The sequence below is a fragment of the Periplaneta americana genome, chromosome 1, assembly GCF_040183065.1.
Source record: "Periplaneta americana isolate PAMFEO1 chromosome 1, P.americana_PAMFEO1_priV1, whole genome shotgun sequence".
Taxonomy (NCBI): domain Eukaryota; kingdom Metazoa; phylum Arthropoda; class Insecta; order Blattodea; family Blattidae; genus Periplaneta; species Periplaneta americana.
Genome location: NC_091117.1, coordinates 229,074,013 through 229,097,075, shown reverse-complemented (window position 1 = coordinate 229,097,075; position 23,063 = coordinate 229,074,013). Strand labels below are relative to the sequence as shown.

General features: G+C 38.4%; 1 protein-coding gene across 3 annotated transcripts in view; it reads left to right on the top strand.

The window, feature by feature from the left end:
* Positions 1-22,004, top strand: part of LOC138708707 (F-box/LRR-repeat protein 2-like) — a 44,435-nt gene extending 22,431 nt beyond the window's left edge. For 2 of the 3 annotated variants that reach the window (XM_069838829.1, XM_069838813.1), the window contains 5 exons: positions 2,139-2,343; positions 5,647-5,783; positions 8,160-8,330; positions 12,602-12,712; positions 19,652-22,004. In XM_069838829.1, the coding sequence (XP_069694930.1) occupies positions 2,139-2,343; positions 5,647-5,783; positions 8,160-8,330; positions 12,602-12,702 (614 nt within the window). In that variant the 3' untranslated portion in view covers positions 12,703-12,712; positions 19,652-22,004. Of the gene's footprint in view, positions 1-2,138; positions 2,344-5,646; positions 5,784-8,159; positions 8,331-12,601; positions 12,713-13,639; positions 13,980-19,651 lie in introns of those variants that run through there. The other variant, XM_069838820.1, reaches the window with a different exon arrangement.
* The last annotated feature ends 1,059 nt before the right edge of the window (positions 22,005-23,063 follow it).

Genomic DNA, 23,063 nt, shown 5'->3' with positions numbered 1-23,063 from the left:
TGCTTATTGTTTGTTTTTAATTGTTTATGTTACGAAGTATTAATATTCGTATTATTAATTTTGTTCAGTTGAGAAGCTTTTGTCATCCAGTCTGCTCTCAAAAAAGCTGAAAGTTAGAATTTATGAAACAGTTATATTACCGGTTGTTCTGTATGGTTGTGAAACTTGGACTCTCACTTTGAGAGAGGAGCAGAAGTTAAAGGTGTTTGAGAATAAGGTGCTTAGAAAAATATTTGTGGCTAAGAGGGATGAAGTTACAGGAGAATGGAGAAAGTTACACAATGCAGAAATTGTCACATTGTATTCCTCACCTGACATAATTAGGAACATTAAATCCAGATGTTTGGGATGGGCAGGGCATGTAGCATGTATGGGCGAATCCGGAAATGCATAGAGAGTATTAATTGCGAGGCTGGATGGAAAAAGACCTTTAAGGAGACCGAGATGTAGATGGGAGGATAATATTAAAATGGATTTGAGAGAGGTGGGGTATGATTATTGAGACTGGATTAATCTGGTTCAGGATAGGGACCGATGGTGGGCTTATGTGAGGGCGACAGTGAACCTCCAGGTTCCTTAAAAGCCGTGAGTAAGTAATTTTTAATTTTGTATGTATATAATAGAAGTAAGAGAGAATAAATGTGACTGTATTCAAAATTGTTTTCCTTCTATATATAATTGAAGGCCATAACTTAAGATCAATGCTTTCAAATTCTTAAATCTAGGCTATCTACTTATGTAATGTTCATAACAGAAGAAACAAGAAAAACACATTTTAAAAAAGTTAAAGAGGATATTAATAACTTCCTGTTAAGCACCGGTTTACTTTTAAGACGTACACATACACCTGTTACAGTAGAGCGAAAAAAGAGAGAATCACCCCAACTGTACAACATCGCACTGGCTGTGCATGACCTTCACATCTGTATTCTTTGTTGCAATGGCCTTATTTTCAAAAAACTTCCTCAATTAAGTTAACGAGTCATCAGCACTGTGGCAAAATGTTGTAGAGAAAAGGCGGATTGACATTCTATGTCGGATAATTGTTTGAAGAAAGATATATGTTATCCCTGTACCTCTGTGCATTGATGATATTTTCTAAAATATAGGCCCATTATTCTGTCTGTCTTTACAGCACATCATGCTCTAAATTTTCTGGTCATGCAATGACATTTCGTGTAAAAGTTCGGGTTTTTCTGCACTTCTGTACCTGTTATTCTGTGTCATCAGTCACATACCATATGAATGGAACCTTGTCTTGGCTCAATTGTGCCATCACTGACATTATTTAAAACCCAGGTACAGAAAATGACGCTGCAATTCCTGAACTGTAGTCATCTCATATGGTTTAAATTTTAAAAGTTTGGTAGGTTTCGAAGCTGAAACTTAGAAAATTAATGTTTTCTGTACATGTCATCACAGAGATTTCTTAGAACTTTGTTTCTCCGATTTTGTAGTTCCTCCTTGATAAGCACACATGATTTATTTGTGACTTATCGAGAACAGAATCCATTGTTTTAAATTTATTAACAATATTATGCACAGTGTTGCCACGTGGAGCAAAATGAACAACACGCCCTCTGTATCAAAGCAGGTACTGAAACTGAGAGCTCAAGACCACGACTGGCAGGCAGCTTCTTATGCAGTCACGTTTTAATGGCACATAACCCACACAAGACACCCTACTTGTAGGCATTGAATTTATACTTTTGCAATTATTCAGAGAATTTGTTTTTATTTGATCTCATACGTACTTCATATAATTACTATTTCTATTGTGGGGATACTTAATATAATTATTTAACAGGATCCTTTTTACTTGAGATAATCTTGCGAAGAAGCTCGTGGATATCTATGTGTACAGAATGATCCATTTAAAGTAGCTGCTTACATTTCCTATATGGGCAAGGTATTGTTTTGTAGACATTTAAGCAGGTGAAGGAGCTTGTAGGATTATATTCACTAAACTCACAAATAACTAAGGAAATATAATTGAAACATATATATTCTTTAAGATGAAACATAGAAGTTTTCAAGGACGGCTTTTAACAACCTGTGAGGATACAAATGTAAAGGAACAAGCCACATTGTCTTAAGTTGTGTAAATGACAATTCTATGTTGTGTTTCTTTCTTCCAGGATGCAGCATCAATTCCTTTGAACCAACAAACCTGACAGATGCTGGCTTGAAGTGCCTGGCAGAATTACCCAATCTGGTTGATCTCTCGATGAGCTACTTGGCGAATGTGTCTGATGAAGCATTGAAAGCAATTGCATGCAAAGGCAAGCTTCGTAAGCTGGTTTGCCGAGGATGTCCAACCTTCACAGATGTTGGCTGCATCAGGTACCTAGATATAGATAAAATAAGTTAGAATTTATTGATATTAAATCTTTGTGTACAATAACAAAATTTAAATTGTCATTTGGGATGGAAATAAGCTTATGTGAACTTCAGCCTCTTGGTTTCTGAATGTCCTGGATACTATTATTAACCACTGTTAAGTTTGAAAAGCATGTAGAAATTTCAAGAATTCGTGCTGCACTGCAATGATCTCCTTTATTTTTTACGGTATTTGAGCCTCAGAGACCTCAACAATCTACTATACTACATGCAGACACAGAAATAATAATTGCTTGTGTATTTTGTCTAGAGTCCTCTCAGTTCCGGAACTGTTACATGTTTTGTAAATCTATAACATTATGATTACGAAATTATCCAGCTACATAGTTGTCAGAAATCACCACTTCATGGTATTGAAGGCATGGGAAACTACAGTGATTAAAGAAAATTTGTCCATCGTAATACCTCTGAAATCCCAGCCCAGTGGAAGAGAGATGGAATAGTTCTAAGCTGCTTATTAATATTCTCTTTAATCTAGATCTGTTCCTTTCTGCAAGTTTTAACACCATCGTAGAAGTCTTTAGGACTCATGACTGCAAACACAACTGTCCTATTAAAATAAATTATCACTCACGACTGCAAACACAACTGTACTATTAAGATAAATTATCACTCACGACTGCAAACACAACTGTCCTATTAAGATAAATTATCACTCACGACTGCAAACACAACTGTCCTATTAAGATAAAATCTCACTCACGACTGCAAACACAACTGTCCTATTAAAATAAATTATCACTCACGACTGCAAACACAACTGTCCTATTAAGATAAATTATCACTCACGACTGCAAACACAACTGTCCTATTAAGATAAATTATCACTCACGACTGCAAACACAACTGTCCTATTAAGATAAAATCTCACTCACGACTGCAAACACAACTGTCCTATTAAAATAAATTATCACTCACGACTGCAAACACAACTGTCCTATTAAGATAAATTATCACTCACGACTGCAAACACAACTGTCCTATTAAGATAAATTATCACTCACGACTGCAAACACAACTGTCCTATTAAGATAAAATCTCACTCACGACTGCAAACACAACTGTCCTATTAAGATAAATTATCACTCACGACTGCAAACACAACTGTCCTATTAAGATAAATTATCACTCACGACTGCAAACACAACTGTCCTATTAAGATAAATTATCACTCACGACTGCAAACACAACTGTCCTATTAAGATAAATTATCACTCACGACTGCAAACACAACTGTTCTATTAAGATAAATTATCACTCACGACTGCAAACACAACTGTCCTATTAAGATAAATTATCACTCACGACTGCAAACACAACTGTCCTATTAAGATAAATTATCACTCACGACTGCAAACACAACTGTCCTATTAAGATAAACTCTCACTCACGACTGCAAACACAACTGTCCTATTAAAATAAATTATCACTCACGACTGCAAACACAACTGTCCTATTAAGATAAATTATCACTCACGACTGCAAACACAACTGTCCTATTAAGATAAATTATCACTCACGACTGCAAACACAACTGTCCTATTAAGATAAATTATCACTCACGACTGCAAACACAACTGTCCTATTAAGATAAAATCTCACTCACGACTGCAAACACAACTGTCCTATTAAGATAAATTATCACTCACGACTGCAAACACAACTGTCCTATTAAGATAAATTATCACTCACGACTGCAAACACAACTGTCCTATTAAGATAAATTATCACTCACGACTGCAAACACAACTGTCCTATTAAGATAAAATCTCACTCACGACTGCAAACACAACTGTCCTATTAAGATAAATTATCACTCACGACTGCAAACACAACTGTCCTATTAAGATAAATTATCACTCACGACTGCAAACACAACTGTCCTATTAAGATAAAATCTCACTCTTTCATGCTGGTACGGTTGCATAGCTCCTCGTTCCTTACTTTGTTCCTCAGAGAAAGTTACAGGATTTTTCTTTCCATACTGCGTTGGCAGGTTTGAAGCATACGCCTCTGTTTTGATGTTAGAGACCAGGTTTGGTAATACACATTTTTCCAGGGTCTCAACCTTTAAGCTTAGCTTCTGGAATTTGTCTATAAGTATGACCTTTAGAGACCAGAACTTCTTCCATGCCATGCTGATTCGTCTCTTTATTTCTTTCTCTGAATTGCTGGAGAAGGACAGGTTCTGGCCCAGGTAGGTATAATCTTCCACATATTCTAGTGGCTGGCCATTTAAGTGGATCCGGTCTTCAGACGCGTTAGTCATTAGTTTCGTCTTTTCTGGGTTCATGGATAAGCCTGCCTCTTTGCTGATCCTGTCCAATTCTTCAAGCATCTGCTTTAGATCTTTTGCTGATTTCACTACCAATATTATGTCGTCTGCGAACCGGAGGTGGGTCATTCTCAGTCCATTTACTTTCCCAATTCAGCATCCTGAATTGGTTTTCAAGCAAGCATGTGAAGAGCTTCGGAGAGCGCAGGTCTCCCTGTTTCACTCCTCTGCCTAGTTCTCTCTCCGTCACTATTCTTGCTGTACGGCTTTGCTAGGAGCCTGGTGTATATGCTTGGAATCCCCTGGTTTGCGAGAGCCTGCCAGATTTATTTGTGTTCTACAGAACCGAAAGCCTTGCTGTAGTCTACAAACGCTATGAATACTTTAAGATTAAATTCCTGTACTTTTTCAAAGAATTGGTTAGTTGTTTGGAGGTGGTCAATAGTACTGAATTCCGATCTAAAACCTGCTTGTTCCATTGGCTGATTCTCATCCAAGATCTTTGTCATTCTTTTAGTTATGATCTTCGTGAACAGTTTGTACAGGTTTGGCAATAAGCTGATCGGCCTGTAGTTGTTGATTTCATCTTTTCCTCCTTTCTTGTGAAGTAGGATTATCGTGCTCTGTTTGCACTCATTGGGTATTTCTACTGATTTTAGGATCTCATTAAACAGGTTTGTAATGATTGGTACTAGGTCTTAGCCCCCAGTTTGAAGATGCCGTCATCGCCTGCGCATTTTTGTCTCCCTTATTGCTGCTTCTACCACGGCAGGGATGATGGACATGGTGCTACAAAACTCCTCATGCTTGCTCTCTGGGATCTTATATTCTTGAATGGGATATCTGAGTTATGTAAACATGGCTAGCTATGGTGTTTGCTTCCAGTTCTTCTCAGTTTACTTACATTTTTCCCGTTGCTACTTACACTCTCAGTGACTGCAACACTGCTGTCTTATTTCTGCTTGTTTCAGTGTGGTGACGTCATGCAGTGAACTGGAACTGTTTGACTTCAGTGGCTGTGATCAAGTTACGAATGCCACTGTAGAAGCAGCATTAGAGTCTGTAAAGCTGAGAACCAACAACGTCAAACTCACATTGGTAGTAGGAGGTAAGTCTAGTACTCTGCTATGTATTACTCTGTGAAAAGATTTATTAAATCTACATACTTAGACTTCAACAAACAAAATTTGATAACACAATCTCAAGGGAAACAATGGAACTCTCTGCATCATAATCCACAGTTAATTCCCGATTTACCTTCATTATTAATTTCCTGTGTGTGATTTTTTTATACTTACTTTCTCTTTTAATTTATTATCGTTATACGTTTTATGTCGTGCGTGCGTGCGTACTTTTATACAAAATCTGTTTCTCGTCAAAGCATTCCATATTGCATGCGTCTAGCTATCATTATAGCCAGTAGATCGAAATTTAACTTTTAGGCAAAGAAAGTGCATTGAACAATCAAAATACTCTCTCCATGTAATGTTTCCAAATCACGTAAACATAAACATGAAAGTTTAGAGTTTGCAAATTTAACGTATAATAGAAATGTTAATGTCAGTTTATGTGAATCATTGTGAATGATCCATTTGGTAACCTAACTGCAAACTTTCGTGTTCGTTATGTTTATGTTTAATTTTCATTGTGAATGGGTCTTAAATATGGTTATGTATATATTTTGCTAGTGTGTATTAGTGACAAATTGAACCATGATCAAAACAGGTTAATGACAAAATATAATCGTCGACAAATGAATAGTTACGAAGTGTCACTGGTGACAAAATAAGTGGTGATAAAATGTGACTGGTAGCAAAATCAAGTGATGATAAAATGATGACCAAAATTAAGTGTGACGAAATTTCTGGTTATTAAATTCCCGTCATCTCATACCACCATCCATCAAATGGAAAAATAATATCCACTGCATGGGAAGAGTTCAAAGAATAAACCAAAAACATATAAATAAATAATGAAACTACAGCTGATAGAATAAAAAGGTATCACAAGCACAATGTTAAAATCAGCAGAGGAACATTTACCACAGAACACTGGGGGGTGAAGAAATCACTGAAGCTATAAATGGTAGATGAAAGGAGCGCCATAAACGGAGAAAACACAATACTGGGGAAAACAAAAAATAATAAAGTATGTTGTTTGATCATAATACCGTAGTATAAAAGCCAATTAATTAATTAACAATGAACATTAACAACTTGCCCATGAAGGACCATGACTGACCAGCCGGCTGCTGGCCTCACGTCCACATGCCGAAGCAGAGGTGGACGATCATCCAACCAGAATGGAGGTATCGTGGTTAGCACAGTGATCCCCCCAGCCATTATAGCTGGCTTTCATAACTGGATTTTGCTACCTATTGTAGTTCCCCAAGTGCATCACGATGCTGGGTGGGCACCGGTCCCATACACTGGCCGAATTTCATGAGAATTTCTTCCCCATGATGACTCGAACCAGCACGCATTCCGTAACACGAGTCCTTGGCAGGATGCCGACACCACGTCATGAGACTTGTGAATGTAATAGGATTGAAATCAACATACAGAAGTACAACATGCACCATTACTTAAATTAATGACAGTAGTTAAAAGAACACTGCGTACAAATCTGTTGGCCAAGTTAAAGACATAATATGTCTATAGCATCTGCTGTTCATCGAATGGATGTGTTTGTAACAACTTTTTTTATTGGTGTTTGGTCAAGCTTCTGTTGTCAGATTATAAATGTCCCATTTGAGGGGTAGAGAAGAGCACCCTGTGTGTACAAACGACTGCGCTGTCTTGACATCAGTTTTATTGTTCTGGAAAATAATGTTAATATAATATAATATGACACATGTTGTACTACTGTGATAGCTGAATAACTGTAAGCTGATTTTCCAATCATATTATATTCATAAAATATCTATCACTGTTAATTAATCAATTGCTTTTTATACTACTATGATTAAATAACATATTAAGAATTATTTATGCATGCCACACTTAGTATGCTTCGAAAAACAACTGTATTCCATCTATTTTTACACCATTTGAGAACTCTACAGCTCAAGAAAATGCTAATCACTATCATTTTCGCAAGATACATCATTGTCTTTCTTGATTCTGTAGGGTATAAATATTGAAATGAACAGTTACGATTTTATAGATTCCAACTACTGGATTAGAATCTTTAAGTTGTATTTGCAAATTGTTCCCCCCCCCCCCCCCAGTCTTACCAAATTCTTATATTTTGTTAACTGCAATGAGAAAATAGAAGAAAATCGAAATATTTGTGTAACAATATACGGATATGAAAGATTTGAACCTAAGAATCAAGGACTTTCTGATTTAATATGTGCATTATAATACTTTAAAATGGTTTACGTGTGTATACAATACTATTGTAACTAGCAGCGCCAGTAGTATTCTCTGAACTGTCGCTATCATGATAGACTAGTCATCTAATAAATGTGACTCTGTTTCAGCCACAAGCGTCTGCGAATCTGCCACACTGGAAGAGAATTCATTGCTTGAAGTGGATTCTTCAGATCTCTGTGTTGCTCATCTACGACCAGATTTTGTAGATGATATTTATTTCCCGTCATCAGAAAATGAAGAAGATTATGATTATTACATGGATGACATGTGTGAATGGGGTAATTTGATACATTATTATTACATGGATATATATGTGAATGGGATAATTTGATACATTTACAGAATTGGGATTAGTCTGAATCATATTTCTCCAGTTTTCATTTTTCATTGAGTTCATGAGTTTAGCCTCTTGCAAAGACCATAATGAGTAGGATTTATTATCCTTCTCCTTTTCTCTTGAATTTGAAAGTACATTCTTTCTGTTCCCTTTAATATCCTGGAATTAGAACACTTTAGTTTTGATAAAATTGTTTAATGCTCAATTTCTATTTGTGCAAAGAGTATGGACTGTAAACCAAGCCAGTATAACCTAGGTCTTTGATTTAGAGTTGCTTTTTGACAGGTCTTGTTTACTTTTTGCAGAAGAAAATGTTAGTGACTGATTAAAACTAAATAATTTTAAAAAGTTTTATTTTAGGAAATATTTCAAAGTTTTATCTCGCGTGAGAACATAAGTTATGAAAATTATCAAAGTATGGCAATTCCAAAGAGATTATATTGACTTGAAATTCTTGGCTTGCGCTATAAATAGTAACATGAGCTGCTGTCAGGAAGTCAAAAACAATGGCAAAGAAAGCTTTTAATAGAAAAAGGAGCATCTTCTGCAGACCTCTGGAAAAAGAACTAAGGGAGAGACTGGTGTGGTACTATATGGTGCACAAACGTGTACATTACGACGAAGTAAAGAAAAGCGATTAGAAGCATTTGAAATGTCTATATTGTGAAGAATGGAGCATGTGGAGTGGACAGAGAGAATTAGAAATGAAGCTGTGCTAGAAATAGTGGGTGAAGAAAGAATGATGCTGAAACTGAACAGGAAGAGAAAAAGGAATTGGTAGGATCACTGGCTGAGAAGAAACTGCCTACTGAAGGATGCACTGGAAGGAATAGTGAACAGGAAAAGGCTCAGGGCAGAAGACGTATCAGATGATAGACAACATTAAGGTATATGGATCATATGCAGAGGCTGAGAGGAAGGCGGAAAATAGGGCATATTGGAGAATGCTGAATTTGCAGTGAAAGACCTGTCCTTGGGGAGATAACTATGGGTACGATATGATATATGATACGATTTGTTGTCTTCAAACAGACATCCAAGTGGTGATGGCCCTTTACATTTCTGTATTCAGGAACTCACCATCACTGTTTACAGATTTCTTTACTATACTATCCAGTTCTCAAAATTACATTCCTGCCATGACTTACCTGTTATTCATCCTATAACACCCTACCACAGTGATACACCACACAGCAACACATTTCCAACCCTATCTATTTTTTCGAGTTTGTATAAAAGGAAAGCCTCATAAATATGGAATAAAAATCTGTGAACTGTGCGAGGCTATCAGTGGATATGTTTACAGCAGCGATGTCAGACAGGGACTAAACGGAGCGGAGCGCTCCACTAGACTGGTTGCGTGCTCCGGTGTTTCCACAGACATAAGCAAGTTCAAGCTCCGATCTAGCTCCACAACCGGTATTGGAGCGTACAACTCTGACACTACTGGTTTACAGTCTTGAAGTTTATGCTGGTGCGCACGAAACAGAGGTAGATTATAATACTGCTTTCAGTGTTGTCAATAGATTACGTGAACCAGTAACAAACAAATGGCACACAGTATATATGGACAGATATTTTCGATCACCTGTGGACTGTTGAAACAAAAGCAGTAGGAACCGTTATGGCAAATCGCAAAGAAATGCCAAAAGATATATTTTCAGAAAAACTAAAAAAAGGGGAAAAACTGACTGCACAAAGAGATCATCTCCTAGCTATAAAATGGCGTGATGTACGAGATGTATATTTACTAAGCACTGCACATAAAGTCATAATGTTGAAACAACATCGAAAGGAGAGCATCAAAAAATAAAACCCATTGCAGTTGTGGACTATAATAAATTCAAAATAGGAGTAGATAAATCTAACCAGATGCTCTCATATTATTCCCTTCAGAGGAAATCATTGAAGTGGTGGAAAAAGTTATTTTTTCACCTCTTTGATCTTGCACTTGTGAATGCGCATATTTTGCATCACAAAAAATGTGTAAAGAAATTGACACTTCACAAGTTCATCGCAAAAGTTGCAGAGTCTCATTACGAGTGTAGGGATGGAAATGACGATACAATCACGTCTAAGTACTGGCGGTAGGCTTGTTGGAAGAGTTTTCCTCACAGGATTCCTGGTACAGGATCGAAACAAAAAGGTCATACACAGCGTACGCAGATAGAGCCAAGCATCACACTGGCAAGGCCACACGACCATCTACTGTGCGAGATGTGATGTGGGACTTTGCATCGGGAATTGCTTCGAAATCTACCATACAAGAGCGAACTATTGGGATTTAGAGTGAAAAGACACTAATGCTAAGATAACCGAATGTGAAAGAGTGTAATATTTAGTGTCAAAAGTGTGTTTTATATGCATATAATTAGTGTGAATTATCTATGGAATCTTGGAATAATGTGCCAAAATCTGCAACAACAAGACGCTCTCAGGATGGAATGTAAGTACAATATAACTATCATACACAAAAGTATATATCTTTATTTAATACCTGTTAAAATTTCATATTTTTTATCTCTAAATTTATTAATTTTATTAATTTTTTTTTCGAACCCTTAAAACTTTCCGGCACACGGTAACGAGGGTATTTAAATGGCTCAGGGCTCAAAGTGTTAATTACTTTTTTTTTTTTGTAGTTACTGTCTGTAGAATTTCCCCAGAATATTATTCCAGAATTCGTTACCAAATGCATCTGAAGTCTGACTAGTGTAATATGTAGCTAGTATGTGATGTATGCAATGGAGGAGGAAAGGAAGTGGCCAACCTATCCCATTATCTCCTGGCCTAGTTGCCTCATAAGTAGTGCCTTCTTGGTATCACTTGTGAGGTTCAGATCTGTCTTTAGACAGTTGACTCAACAACAACTCATTACCGAGTGGAAATATGCAAAGTAATTTGTTTTTAAGGTATTGATATTTACTATTTCTTGCGTAGATCTAATAGCAAAACATGCTGAATTTAGATTGGGGGTAATTTCTTTAATATGATTGTTCCAATTTAACATATGATCGATTTGTAAGCCAAGAAATTTGGTTGTTGTTGTATTAGGGACCTGTTGTTAATTATTGTGCTTGCAATTTGCAGATTGAATTTGGGCAGGATTTAAATTGGATTGTATTAGTTTTGTTACACTTTAATATTAATTTATTGGCTGAGAACCAATCACATATTTTGGGGAGAATTGCCTCTGTTGTGTGAGAGCACCAAGTGGGCAAACAGGTTGGTTTAAGCCATGAAATGAAGTGAGAAGAGCAGTGTTCTTTTTCCTACCTTCCTCAACATGATATGAAAGATTACCTAAGAAGACATTGACAAAAGTTAGTGCATGAAGAACTCTCGGGAGACCTAGAACACAATGGAAAGATCAGGCAAAACAGGATGTGAAAAGAAGAGGAAACTCATAATGGGCAAAACAGGATATGAAAAAGAGGAGTCAAGTCATCGGGCAAAACACGATATGAAAAAGAAGAGGAAAGTCACATCGGAAAAACAGGCTGTTAAAAGAATAGGGAACTCGTAAACAATCATATGCAGAATATAAAAAAATGACTCCTATAAATCAGGGACAACACCTGTGGAGCAACGGTTAGCACGTCTGGCCGTGAAACCAGGTGGCCCAGGTTCGATTCCTGGTCGGGGCAAGTTACCTGGTTGAGGTTTTTTCTGGGGTTTTCCCTCAACCCAATATGAGCAAATGCTGGGTAACTTTCAGTGCTGGACCCCGGATTCATTTCACCGGCATTATCACCTTCATCTCATTCAGATGCTAAATAACCTTTGATGTTGATAAAGTGTCGTAAAATAACCTAATAAAATAAAAAAAATCAGAGACATGAGAATGGATGATGAACATGCTGGTTAGTAGATAGGATTGCTAGTTTCCTGACCAACATGCTTGTTTGAACAGTTTCAGTGAGGAAACCTAACTTCATTGAAGAGCTTACAATTATTGTTTTTTATAGGTTCCAGTTGCTGGAATTATGGGAGATGAAAGAATTTTGATATTGGGATGTTGTGACTTCGCATGTGAAAACATGTCTGCAGTCCAGTTATCTAATTGATATACTGTAGCAATTATTTTAATTATTGACCATTTGACAGTTCTTTACTTAATATGAGTAATGAGAAAGCACGTCTTGTCAGTGCAACAATTCAGTAGACTATGTTTTTGTGTAATTTATAGTTATATGATTTTGTAAATTTCAGAGTGGGAGTGCCATTCTGTATTTTTTGGAGATGACCTTGAGTTTTGTGATGATTTCTATGATGATGCCGATTGTTACGAATTCATGTTCAATGATTGGTAATGGAACAAAGGTAAGTTTTTGTGGCATAAATATTTACTTCTAATGGACAGGGAATTTGCAATTGCAAAGAAACCGTTTATCACTTTCAAGAAATTAGGAAAGAAAAAGATAACTGCTGGGAAACATCAAAATGCATAAAGAAACACCATTAAAATCATAATGTTAAGAAATTGGTCCTATAGTACACGGAACAGAGAAAAATATATTTTTATGGTAAATTATCTATTTTAGCATAAGTAATTTCAAAAGAAAAATTGTTCTGGGGCCGGGGATCGAACCGAGACCTTTGGCTGAGCGCACCAACGCTCTACCGACTGAGCTACCCAGAAACTCGACCAGACCCCAGCCACATTCCACAATTGCATTGATAAGATAGAGATCCAACATTGAGTGCACACTTTCTGTGTGACTTAAATTTGTGGTTTTCTGTTAATGAACAGGAACATGTATTTTACAAATCTGGCTTTCAGGTATAGTTACCTTAAAGCTGACTTGAATAATTCAAGGCAAGATTTGTATAATAAACATTACTGTTCATTAACAAAAAACCACAAATTTAAGTCACACAGAAAAGGCGCACTCTATGTTGGGTCTCTGATATCTTGTCAATCCACTTGACGTATGCAGGTAAAAAGGGAATAATTGAGCTGGCATCTGGCAGAGTTTCTGGGTAGCTCAGTCGGTAGAGTGTTGGCGCACTCAGCCAGTTATGTCTGATTGTTTGTCTGTCTACTTTCTTCCTCTAGTTAAATCCATGTTTTTCATTTTTGTCATGTGGGGAGTCCAGAGTGGTTTGTATTTTGTTTGCTTCCGTCTGGGACTGTTTTTTTGCTGATTTTAAAACTAAGGATAAATCTGTTTTGTTGTTGTGTTTGGTATGTCTTGTATGTTTATTTTGTCGATAAGTTAATTTATGTAATTTCTGAATTTCTCTCAGTCTGCTTTGTGTAAGTTGCAAGATATCCTGGTGGTGGTGGTCGAACCTTTCAATATTTGGACACAATGTTGCTTTCCGATGAGAGAGCAGGACAGAAATGAAAATGTTCTCCGTCCATGATATCTTGAGAATCACAGAGTGCAGGTTGGAGAACATGTGATTTTTAGCTTGTGGAGATGGTGAGCAAGGTAGTCATGGGGATCCGAGTTGGTCTGCTGTTTCATTCCCTACTATCCCACTATGAGATAGAATCCATTGTAGAGCTAAATGCTTGCAGCGGAAATCTTGAAGGAGAGACATGACAGAAATGAGCAACAAAAATAAAACGGCATTCAAGTAGCTCCATCCAGCACCAGGCCAAGAAGCATATATCTCCATCCAGCACATGTTCCTACAAGGCGAAGAGGCATATATGTCCATCCAGGACCTGTTCCTACCAGGTGAAGAGGCATATATCTCCATCCAGCACCTGTTCCTACTAGGCCAAGAAGCATATATCTCCATCCAGCACCTGTTTCTACCAGGCCAAGAAGCATATATCTCCATACAGCACCTGTTCCTACCAGGTGAAGAGGCATATATCTCCATCCAGCACCTGTTCCTACCAGGTGAAGAGGCATATATCTCCATCCAGCACATGTTCCTACCAGGTGAAGAGGCATATATCTCCATCCAGGACCTGTTCCTACCAGGTGAAGAGGCATATATCTCCATCCAGCACCTGTTCCTACCAGGTGAAGAAGCATATATCTCCATCCAGCACCTGTTCCTACCAGGTGAAGAGGCATATATCTCCATCCAGCACCTGTTCCTACCAGGTGAAGAGGCATATATCTCCATCCAGCACATGTTCCTACCAGATGAAGAGGCATATATCTCCATCCAGGACCTGTTCCTACCAGGTGAAGAGGCATATATCTCCATCCAGCACCTGTTCCTACCAGGTGAAGAGGCATATATCTCCATCAGGACCTGTTCCTACCAGGTGAAGAGGCATATATCTCCATCCAGCACCTGTTCCTACCAGGTGAAGAGGCATATATCTCCATCAGGACCTGTTCCTACCAGGTGAAGAAGCATATATCTCCATCAGGACCTGTTCCTACAGGCGAAGAGGCATATATCTCCATCCAGGACCTGTTCCTACCAGGTGAAGAGGCATATATCTCCATCCAGCACCTGTTCCTACCAGGCGAAGAGGCATATATCTCTATCCAGCACCTGTTCCTACCAGGTGAAGAGGCATATATCTCCATCCAGCACCTGTTCCTACCAGGCGAAGAGGCATAAATGTCCATCCAGGACCTGTTCCTACCAGGTGAAGAGGCATATATCTCCATCCAGCACCTGTTCCTTTCAGGTGAAGAGGCATATATCTCCATCCAGCACCTGTTCCTACCAGGCGAAGAGGCATATATCTCCATCCAGGACCTGTTCCTACTAGCTGAAGAGGCATATATCTCCATCCAGCACCTGTTCCTACAAGGCAAAGAGGCATATATCTCCATCCAGCACCTGTTCCTACAAGGCGAAGAGGCATATATCTCCATCCAGCACCTGTTCCTACCAGGCCAAGAAGCATATATCTCCATCCAGCACCTGTTCCTACCAGGCCAAGAAGCATATATCTCCATCCAGCACCTGTTCCTTTCAGGTGAAGAGGCATATATCTCCATCCAGCACCTGTTCCTACCAGGCGAAGAGGCATATATCTCCATCCAGGACCTGTTCCTACTAGGTGAAGAGGCATATATCTCCATCCAGCACCTGTTCCTACCAGGTGAAGAGGCATATATCTCCATCCAGGACCTGTTCCTACTAGGTGAAGAGGCATATATCTCCATCCAGCACCTGTTCCTACAAGGTGAAGAGGCATATATCTCCATCCAGAACCTGTTCCTACTAGGTGAAGAGACATATATCTCCATCCAGCACCTGTTCCTACTAGGTGAAGAGGCATATATCTCCATCCAGGACCTGTTCCTACTAGGTGAAGAGGCATATATCTCCATCCAGCACCTGTTCCTACAAGGCGAAGAGGCATATATCTCCATCCAGCACCTGTTCCTACCAGGTGAAGAGGCATATATCTTCATCCAGCACCTGTTCCTACCAGGTGAAGAGGCATATATCTCCATCCAGCACCTGTTCCTACCAGGTGAAGAGGCATATATCTCCATCCAGGACCTGTTCCTACTAGGTGAAGAGGCATATATCCCCATCCAGCACCTGTTCCTACCAGGTGAAGAGGCATATATCTCCATCCAGCACCTGTTCCTAACAGGTGAAGAGGCATATATCTCCATCCAGCACCTGTTCCTACCAGGTGAAGAGGCATATATCTCCATCCAGCACCTGTTCCTACCAGGTGAAGAGGCATATATCTCCATCCAGGACCTGTTCCTACTAGGTGAAGAGGCATATATCTCCATCCAACACCTGTTCCTACAAGGCGAAGAGGCATATATCTCCATCCAGCACCTGTTCCTACCAGGTGAAGAGGCATATATCTCCATCCAGCACCTGTTCCTTTCAGGTGAAGAGGCATATATCTCCATCCAGCACCTGTCCCTACCAGGTGAAGAGGCATATAACTCCATCCAGCACCTGTTCCTACTAGGTGAAGAGGCATATATCTCCATCCAGCACCTGTTCCTACCAGGTGAAGAGGCATATATCTCCATCCAGCACCTGTTCCTACCAGGTGAAGAGGCATATATCTCCATCCAGCACCTGTTCCTACCAGGTGAAGAGGCATATATCTCCATCCAGCACCTGTTCCTACCAGGTGAAGAGGCATATATCTCCATCCAGCACCTATTCCTACCTGGTGAAGAGGTATATTTTATTGTAGAAAACTAATTAAACAACAAATGGTAGAGTCCACCATCTCGTGAAAAGAAATATTGTCTGAGGATGCTCAAAAAGTGATACAAAGATTGTGGAGACACAAGTTAGATCAATAATTGCAAACAAATGTGACATATTATAGTATAAGGAAATTGTATTTGCCCACTTCAGTTCTCGGCATTCCTGAATCCCAACCATAAGACCAGGCTCAAGTGAATACAATGCTTCCAAAAACATTGCAGATGCTTTAGGTTTCTAATAATTTGTGTTTTATGAAGTTACTATACTTTATTTTGTATTTAATATCTAATAATTTCAATACCTGTGTAATAAAAAATTTTTATAGCTGTCTACATAGACCTTTGAATTTCTTTGTGCATAATATAGCTGCTTTCATTTTTTTTTTTTTTTGTTCTTTTGTTAGGTAAGTTGTCTACATAACAAGTGTTCTGGCTAGACTGATTATCTGTGGGGAGAGGCAGACCAGTTTACAGGTCCTCCTTGCCCATAGTGTGTGACTGGCTATGCAAAGTGAGCTGGAGTCCATCATCATCATCATCATCATCTTGTCCCTGATATGTAGAGAATGGTGGCAAGGCCCTGTGAAGTAGTGGACCACATAATTCGAAATTTTCTCGGGCTTCCAGCCAGGTCATAAGTTGGTGATCCACCGACGTTTCGAGGATGTTCATCTTCCTCATCTTCAGGGTTAAGTGATATCTGAGGGTACCTAGCTCCTTAATTTATAGTGTCAGAGGGAGTCAGCCGAGGAGCTGTGCGCCGATTGGCTGTTATTAGTGCGGACCGTGGCGAGAACGTTGCCGACGTGTCGTCTTGCTTTGTGCTTTCCGGCTGAATGACTTTGGGTCTCATGGTGGGCTCGGCGGACGAGTTCTCTGCTGATGACAGCCCGTCGTCCGGGCGGTGAGAAATTTAATAGCCGGTGACCATGCCGCGCTTAGTTCGAGACCCGAGTCCCAGTTCAGGTTACCGCGTTCCGCCGCTATGGCCAGGGTTTCTTTTACTCTTCTATCCCAATAGCCCGCACACTTTACCAGGACCTCGGTGTTATTGAAATTAGCCCTATGGCTTTTTTCAATGCAATGTTCAGCCAATCCGGATTTTTCGGGCTGCATTAATCTGATGCTTCTTTGATGTTCCGAAAGACGCGTCGCTATTGTGCGTCCAGTCTGTCCAATGTAAGCCGCATCACATTCACACGGGATACGGAAGATCCCTGGTACTCTGAGGCCTAGATCATCTTTTACTGATCTGACCTTGTTCCTGATTTTTGGCGGAGGTTTGTGGATTGTTTTTATTCCATGCTTGTGGAGCAGTCTGCTTATCTTTCCCGACAACTTCCCTGTGAATGGTAGACAGGTTGTGGCTGGTTTTTCCGCTTCTAGTGAGTCCGTGATGGGCTGCTGCTGCTCCTTCTTGTGTCTTGCTCTATTCAAAGAGGCCGCGATGTCTTTAGCCAAATATCCATTCTGCTGGAGGGTGAGCCGACACTGAATTTCAACACCTGAAGCTCACCCTCCAGCAGAATGGATATTTGGCTAAAGACATCGCGGCCTCTTTGAATAGAGCAAGACACAAGAAGGAGCAGCAGCAGCCCATCACGGACTCACTAGAAGCGGAAAAACCAGCCACAGCCTGTCTACCATTCACAGGGAAGTTGTCGGGAAAGATAAGCAAACTGCTCCACAAGCATGGAATAAAAACAATCCACAAACCTCCGCCAAAAATCAGGAACAAGGTCAGATCAGTAAAAGACGATCTAGGCCTCAGAGTACCAGGGATCTACCGCATCCCGTGTGAATGTGATGCGGCTTACATTGGACAGACTGGACGCACAATAGCGACGCGTCTTTCGGAACATCAAAGAAGCATCAGATTAATGCAGCCCGAAAAATCCGGATTGGCTGAACATTGCATTGAAAAAAGCCATAGGGCTAATTTCAATAACACCGAGGTCCTGGTAAAGTGTGCGGGCTATTGGGATAGAAGAGTAAAAGAAACCCTGGCCATAGCGGCGGATCGCGGTAACCTGAACCGGGACTCGGGTCTCCAACTAAGCGCGGCATGGTCACCGGCTATTAAATTTCTCACCGCCCGGACGACGGGCCGTCATCAGCGGAGAACTCGTCCGCCGAGCCCACCTTGAGACCCAAGGTCATTCAGCCGGAAAGCACAAAGCAAGATGATATGTCGGCAACGTTCTCACCGCGGTCCGCACTAATAACAGCCAATCGGCGCACAGCTCCTCGGCTGACTCCCTCTGGCACTATAAATTAAGGAGCTAGGTACCCTCAGATATCACTTAACCCTGAAGATGAGGAAGATGAACATCCTCGAAACGTCGGTGGATCACCAACTTATGACCTGGCTGGAAGCCCGAGAAAATTTCGAATTATCACGTCACCAGGAAAGCTTCAGTAGTTAGTGGACCACATGTTTACTGCGTATAACTGTAGCATGTGGATCTCGTCTGTAAACGGCACAGAAGGTGTACCAAGTGGTAGCTGGTCCATGGGATTGAAAGGATGAAGCTGAGCACAGTGCACAAGCCGTGTGTCATGCTTTCTGAACAGAATCACAGGAAAAATGATGAATGTCACAGTTTTGTTAAGGTTGATGTCATTAATTCATGGATCACTACGAAATTAGATCATTATCTAATCCTTAACAGAAATGTGACATTCATAATTTTTCCCGCGAACTCTTCACATGTTTTGGTCTCCTCTGGTACCTGGGTTTATTTAAGAAAAAATACTTGTTTTGGTTCCTCCATCATACCTGAAGTTTGTCCCGGTACACTGCAGTACTTGATATTGTCTGCAGTTGTACTTGCTTCATTAATATAACTAAAAGTCTATATCTTTGTCTTTCAGTATCTCTTTGACTTCCAGTTGATGAATTCCATTGCATTTTAAGTGTTGTTCATTTAGCACCACCCAAGAGACGTGTGGCTTGTGGAATGCAGAAGACTCGAACGCAGTAGAGCTGTATGAATATACAATATAATATATGTGACAACTAAAAAAATATTTCTTTATATTTGATGCTGACATTTTAAGACCTTTTCTTCTCCTTGACCCACTTAGAGTTCATGTTGCTTAAAATTATTTAAAAGGAAATTTTGTGTTGAATTTTTTTCAGGACCAACTGGAACCATAAAAGGTTCAATGCAGATAATGTGTGAACATAACTATTGATGATATACATTTGCTGTGACAAATTCTGGAAAATCTCAGCAGTTCCGTGAACGAAATAAAAAAAGCACCAATTTATTTAAACAGAACAATTCAGGTGGCAGTGCCAACCATTCTCCAGGGTAAAAAGTCTTCTTAAGTTTTAACATAATGCTCATTTCATAATTTAGTTACATAGTTTTGATTGTTGCATAGCGTGATGATCCGTACTGCCAAAGTTACCAGGACTTCGTAACATGAAAGAGTGATGTTACATTTTCTCTACCCAGAGTTTTTATGTTCAGAGAAGTGAATTTATTATGTGCTGCATTAACTTTGTTCAGAACACACCGTTCAGTGTAATCATGTGAAAGTTTGTTTGCTCTGCTTCAGTCTATTCAGATGTACTTCTTCACACAAAAGACTAACAACATAGAGGGAGGAGATGTATTGCATTGTTTGTGAACAAAATGAACATTATATAATTTCCATTTACGCATGTTTACATTCAATAGATAGGGATTTCAACAAAAGTGGCTAAATATATAATACAGTAAATAAATAGAGAAAAGATGTGTTTATGAAAATTGTTAGTGCAAATTATGTTGTCTGATAAAGCTGTCAGAAGCCAAAAATGAACATTTCACAAGCTGACTTTCTTGTAAAGGAACATCGACTTGAAAGAGTGGGTTGGCCATACATTCGTGCAATTTAGAAGAGTGAAGGAGATTAACAAGGTACTCGTGTTACAGCCAAAGTTAATTCTGTTCATGGCACTACAATAACCACCATGTTTAAAGGATTAGTATTATATCTCGGAATTAAAGCTTACGTTAAATGTAAGAAAAGTGCATTGTAGTAATAATAATAATAAAACTGTTCTTAAACAATAACAAAGTGAGTGACAGGGATTACAATCAGTACGGTACATGATAATGCTGTTACTCTTAGCGCACATTCACAGTTAATTGCCAACCAAGGGGTGACTGCAAGTTACTTTCCACATCCTAAATATTACACTTCCAGATTATGATTACTCTTTTTATGTTATAATTTCTTGAATCATTCCAAATTTTTCTTTTTATTTGACATGTTACTGATTACTGTGAATATGCTTTCCAATTTAGTATTCAGTTCTGAATTAATTATAAAATTTGTTGGACATTATCTGAATTCCATTTATGATCCAGGAGTGAATGACTGGCATTTTGTTAGCATATAAATCTCATCGGTATACTGTTCATAACAGTTCTTCTAATGTCCCCATGCCTTGCATCTAAACACCACCAGTGGCAAAAAAATTTTTTTTTTTGCAATGAATGAAAGTATTAGAAAAACGTCATGGTTGCATAGAATTCTCCTGTAATAATTGCAGAATTCCATGAAATGAAATCTCTTTCCCTGAGGAAAAGTTCTGGAGCTGGAGTAGTAGTTTTGTGATTTTGATGCATCAAATCTCTTTCTGAACTACAAAATATTTATTTTTCGATGTAACATCTCACATTTGAAAATGTTTATATGCATAATAAATCTTCGTCGCTTACTAAAATTTCTTTTTCTTTTCCTGTTTTTTTTTTTTTGTCAGAATTTTGACACTTACCTAATGATCACTATTTTTATGGCACAATTAGGCAAGATGAAGTTCATTTGCATGAATTAAAGTTTTATAAGTTTAAATTATATAATTATTTTGTTTATAAATAAACATTGTAATAATAATTATATTTATGGATAGTAACATTTCATTTCTGGAGAAAGAATTTGTTACATAATTTTGTTACTGTTAAAGAGTGCATTTGAGTAGGCTGTAGTAGTTGGTGTGCATTCTCATGAATAAGTTCATTACATGAAGGCAGCAACAAGTTTCGAATTCATTATTTTTTCACTCGTACTTTTAATTGTCTGGTTGTAGAATATTGTACTTTAGCTTTATGAAAATTTTCAGTGAAATATAATTTTTATGGTAAAATATTTATTTTTCATTTCATATTAGTATCATAGTTCCCTAATAATTTATTTTAACTTTCCATTTTGTAAGCATCCAATTACATAATAATTGATTTTTTGTTTGTTTGTGTTACGTTCATCTCCGTATGATTTATTATTATTATTATTATTATTATTATTATTATTACTAATAATATTGAGGCATTCTTGTATTCAGTGACCTAATGTACATTTGTATGTGAATGTGTTGTAACAATATCTTTTGAAATTTCATGTTTAAAAATGGGGTTTCTGGTTTGGTTATTTGACTGTAGGATCCTATGACTACAGATTCAATCCATTCTGTTGAATAAAGCATTTTGTAATGACTGTAACATGGCCTTTATTGTTTCACAGTGATATACTATACTTACACTGCATGAGCAAACTCCACCATCTTGTACTAAATGTAGAAGCTGTGTGTTCACACCGTTGGCCTGTAAAGTTCAAAGTGGCTTCAGGAATAATTCTTTGGTGTTAATTTTTCTAATTGCAAAATGATTTCTGATCTACTAAATGAATTTCCTGGAAGAAAGGAAGTGCAAAAGATGAGAACTTTGGATAACAGCTTTGAGTCTTCATCAAAGAAAATTTGTATGACATTTCTTATAGCCAAAAAAATTACCCAGACATACTACTTCATCGTTGCTAGGAAATATGTCTTATAGTTTTGAGCAGAACAGTACAAAATTATTGATATTAAACCAAGAAAATTAAGGTGAAGTGTACGAAACATATTCAAATACCTTGAAGAAAAGAACTAAAGGTCTCCCAACATATTGCCTCCATTTTTCAAAGGAAATAAATTACCCGTTCCCCTCACCCCTAAAAGAAAACTCTTCTAAAACATAATTTCAATTTCTTGTAACATTTCTTTCTCACTAAATATTGTAAAATAAAAATTCTCTGTGCTATAGTGGGGATGGAGGAGGAAACTGATATTTCATAGTTAGGTAACAAAAGAGTTAGGAAAATGAAGACGAAGTTTCATCATCTCTTTGTGTAATTTGGGTGCTGATTTTTTTAAGATCAGTTTACGTTCCAATGCCGAGTAGTCTCTAACCAGTGTGCAGCAGCATACAACTTGTTTTAAAATTGCTGCATAGCATTGTCCACTCTGTGTCAGTAACGGTAGCGAAGCAAACGGTGCATGGCTAAGTGCCATCAAGATAATGATCTTAATAAGAATTATCATAATCGTAGTGTATTCATTACAGTAGATACCTAATAATAGCAGAGCTGGAATTCAAGCAGTAGCCACTCTAAGAACTTTGGTTGCCACTATTTTCACGAATAATTTAATATTCACGATTATGAAAAACCTTCCTCCCCCTGGTTTAGTTTGAGCTGAAGAAAACGCGTTTGTAATGGAAACAAAAGGGATTTAAAACTAA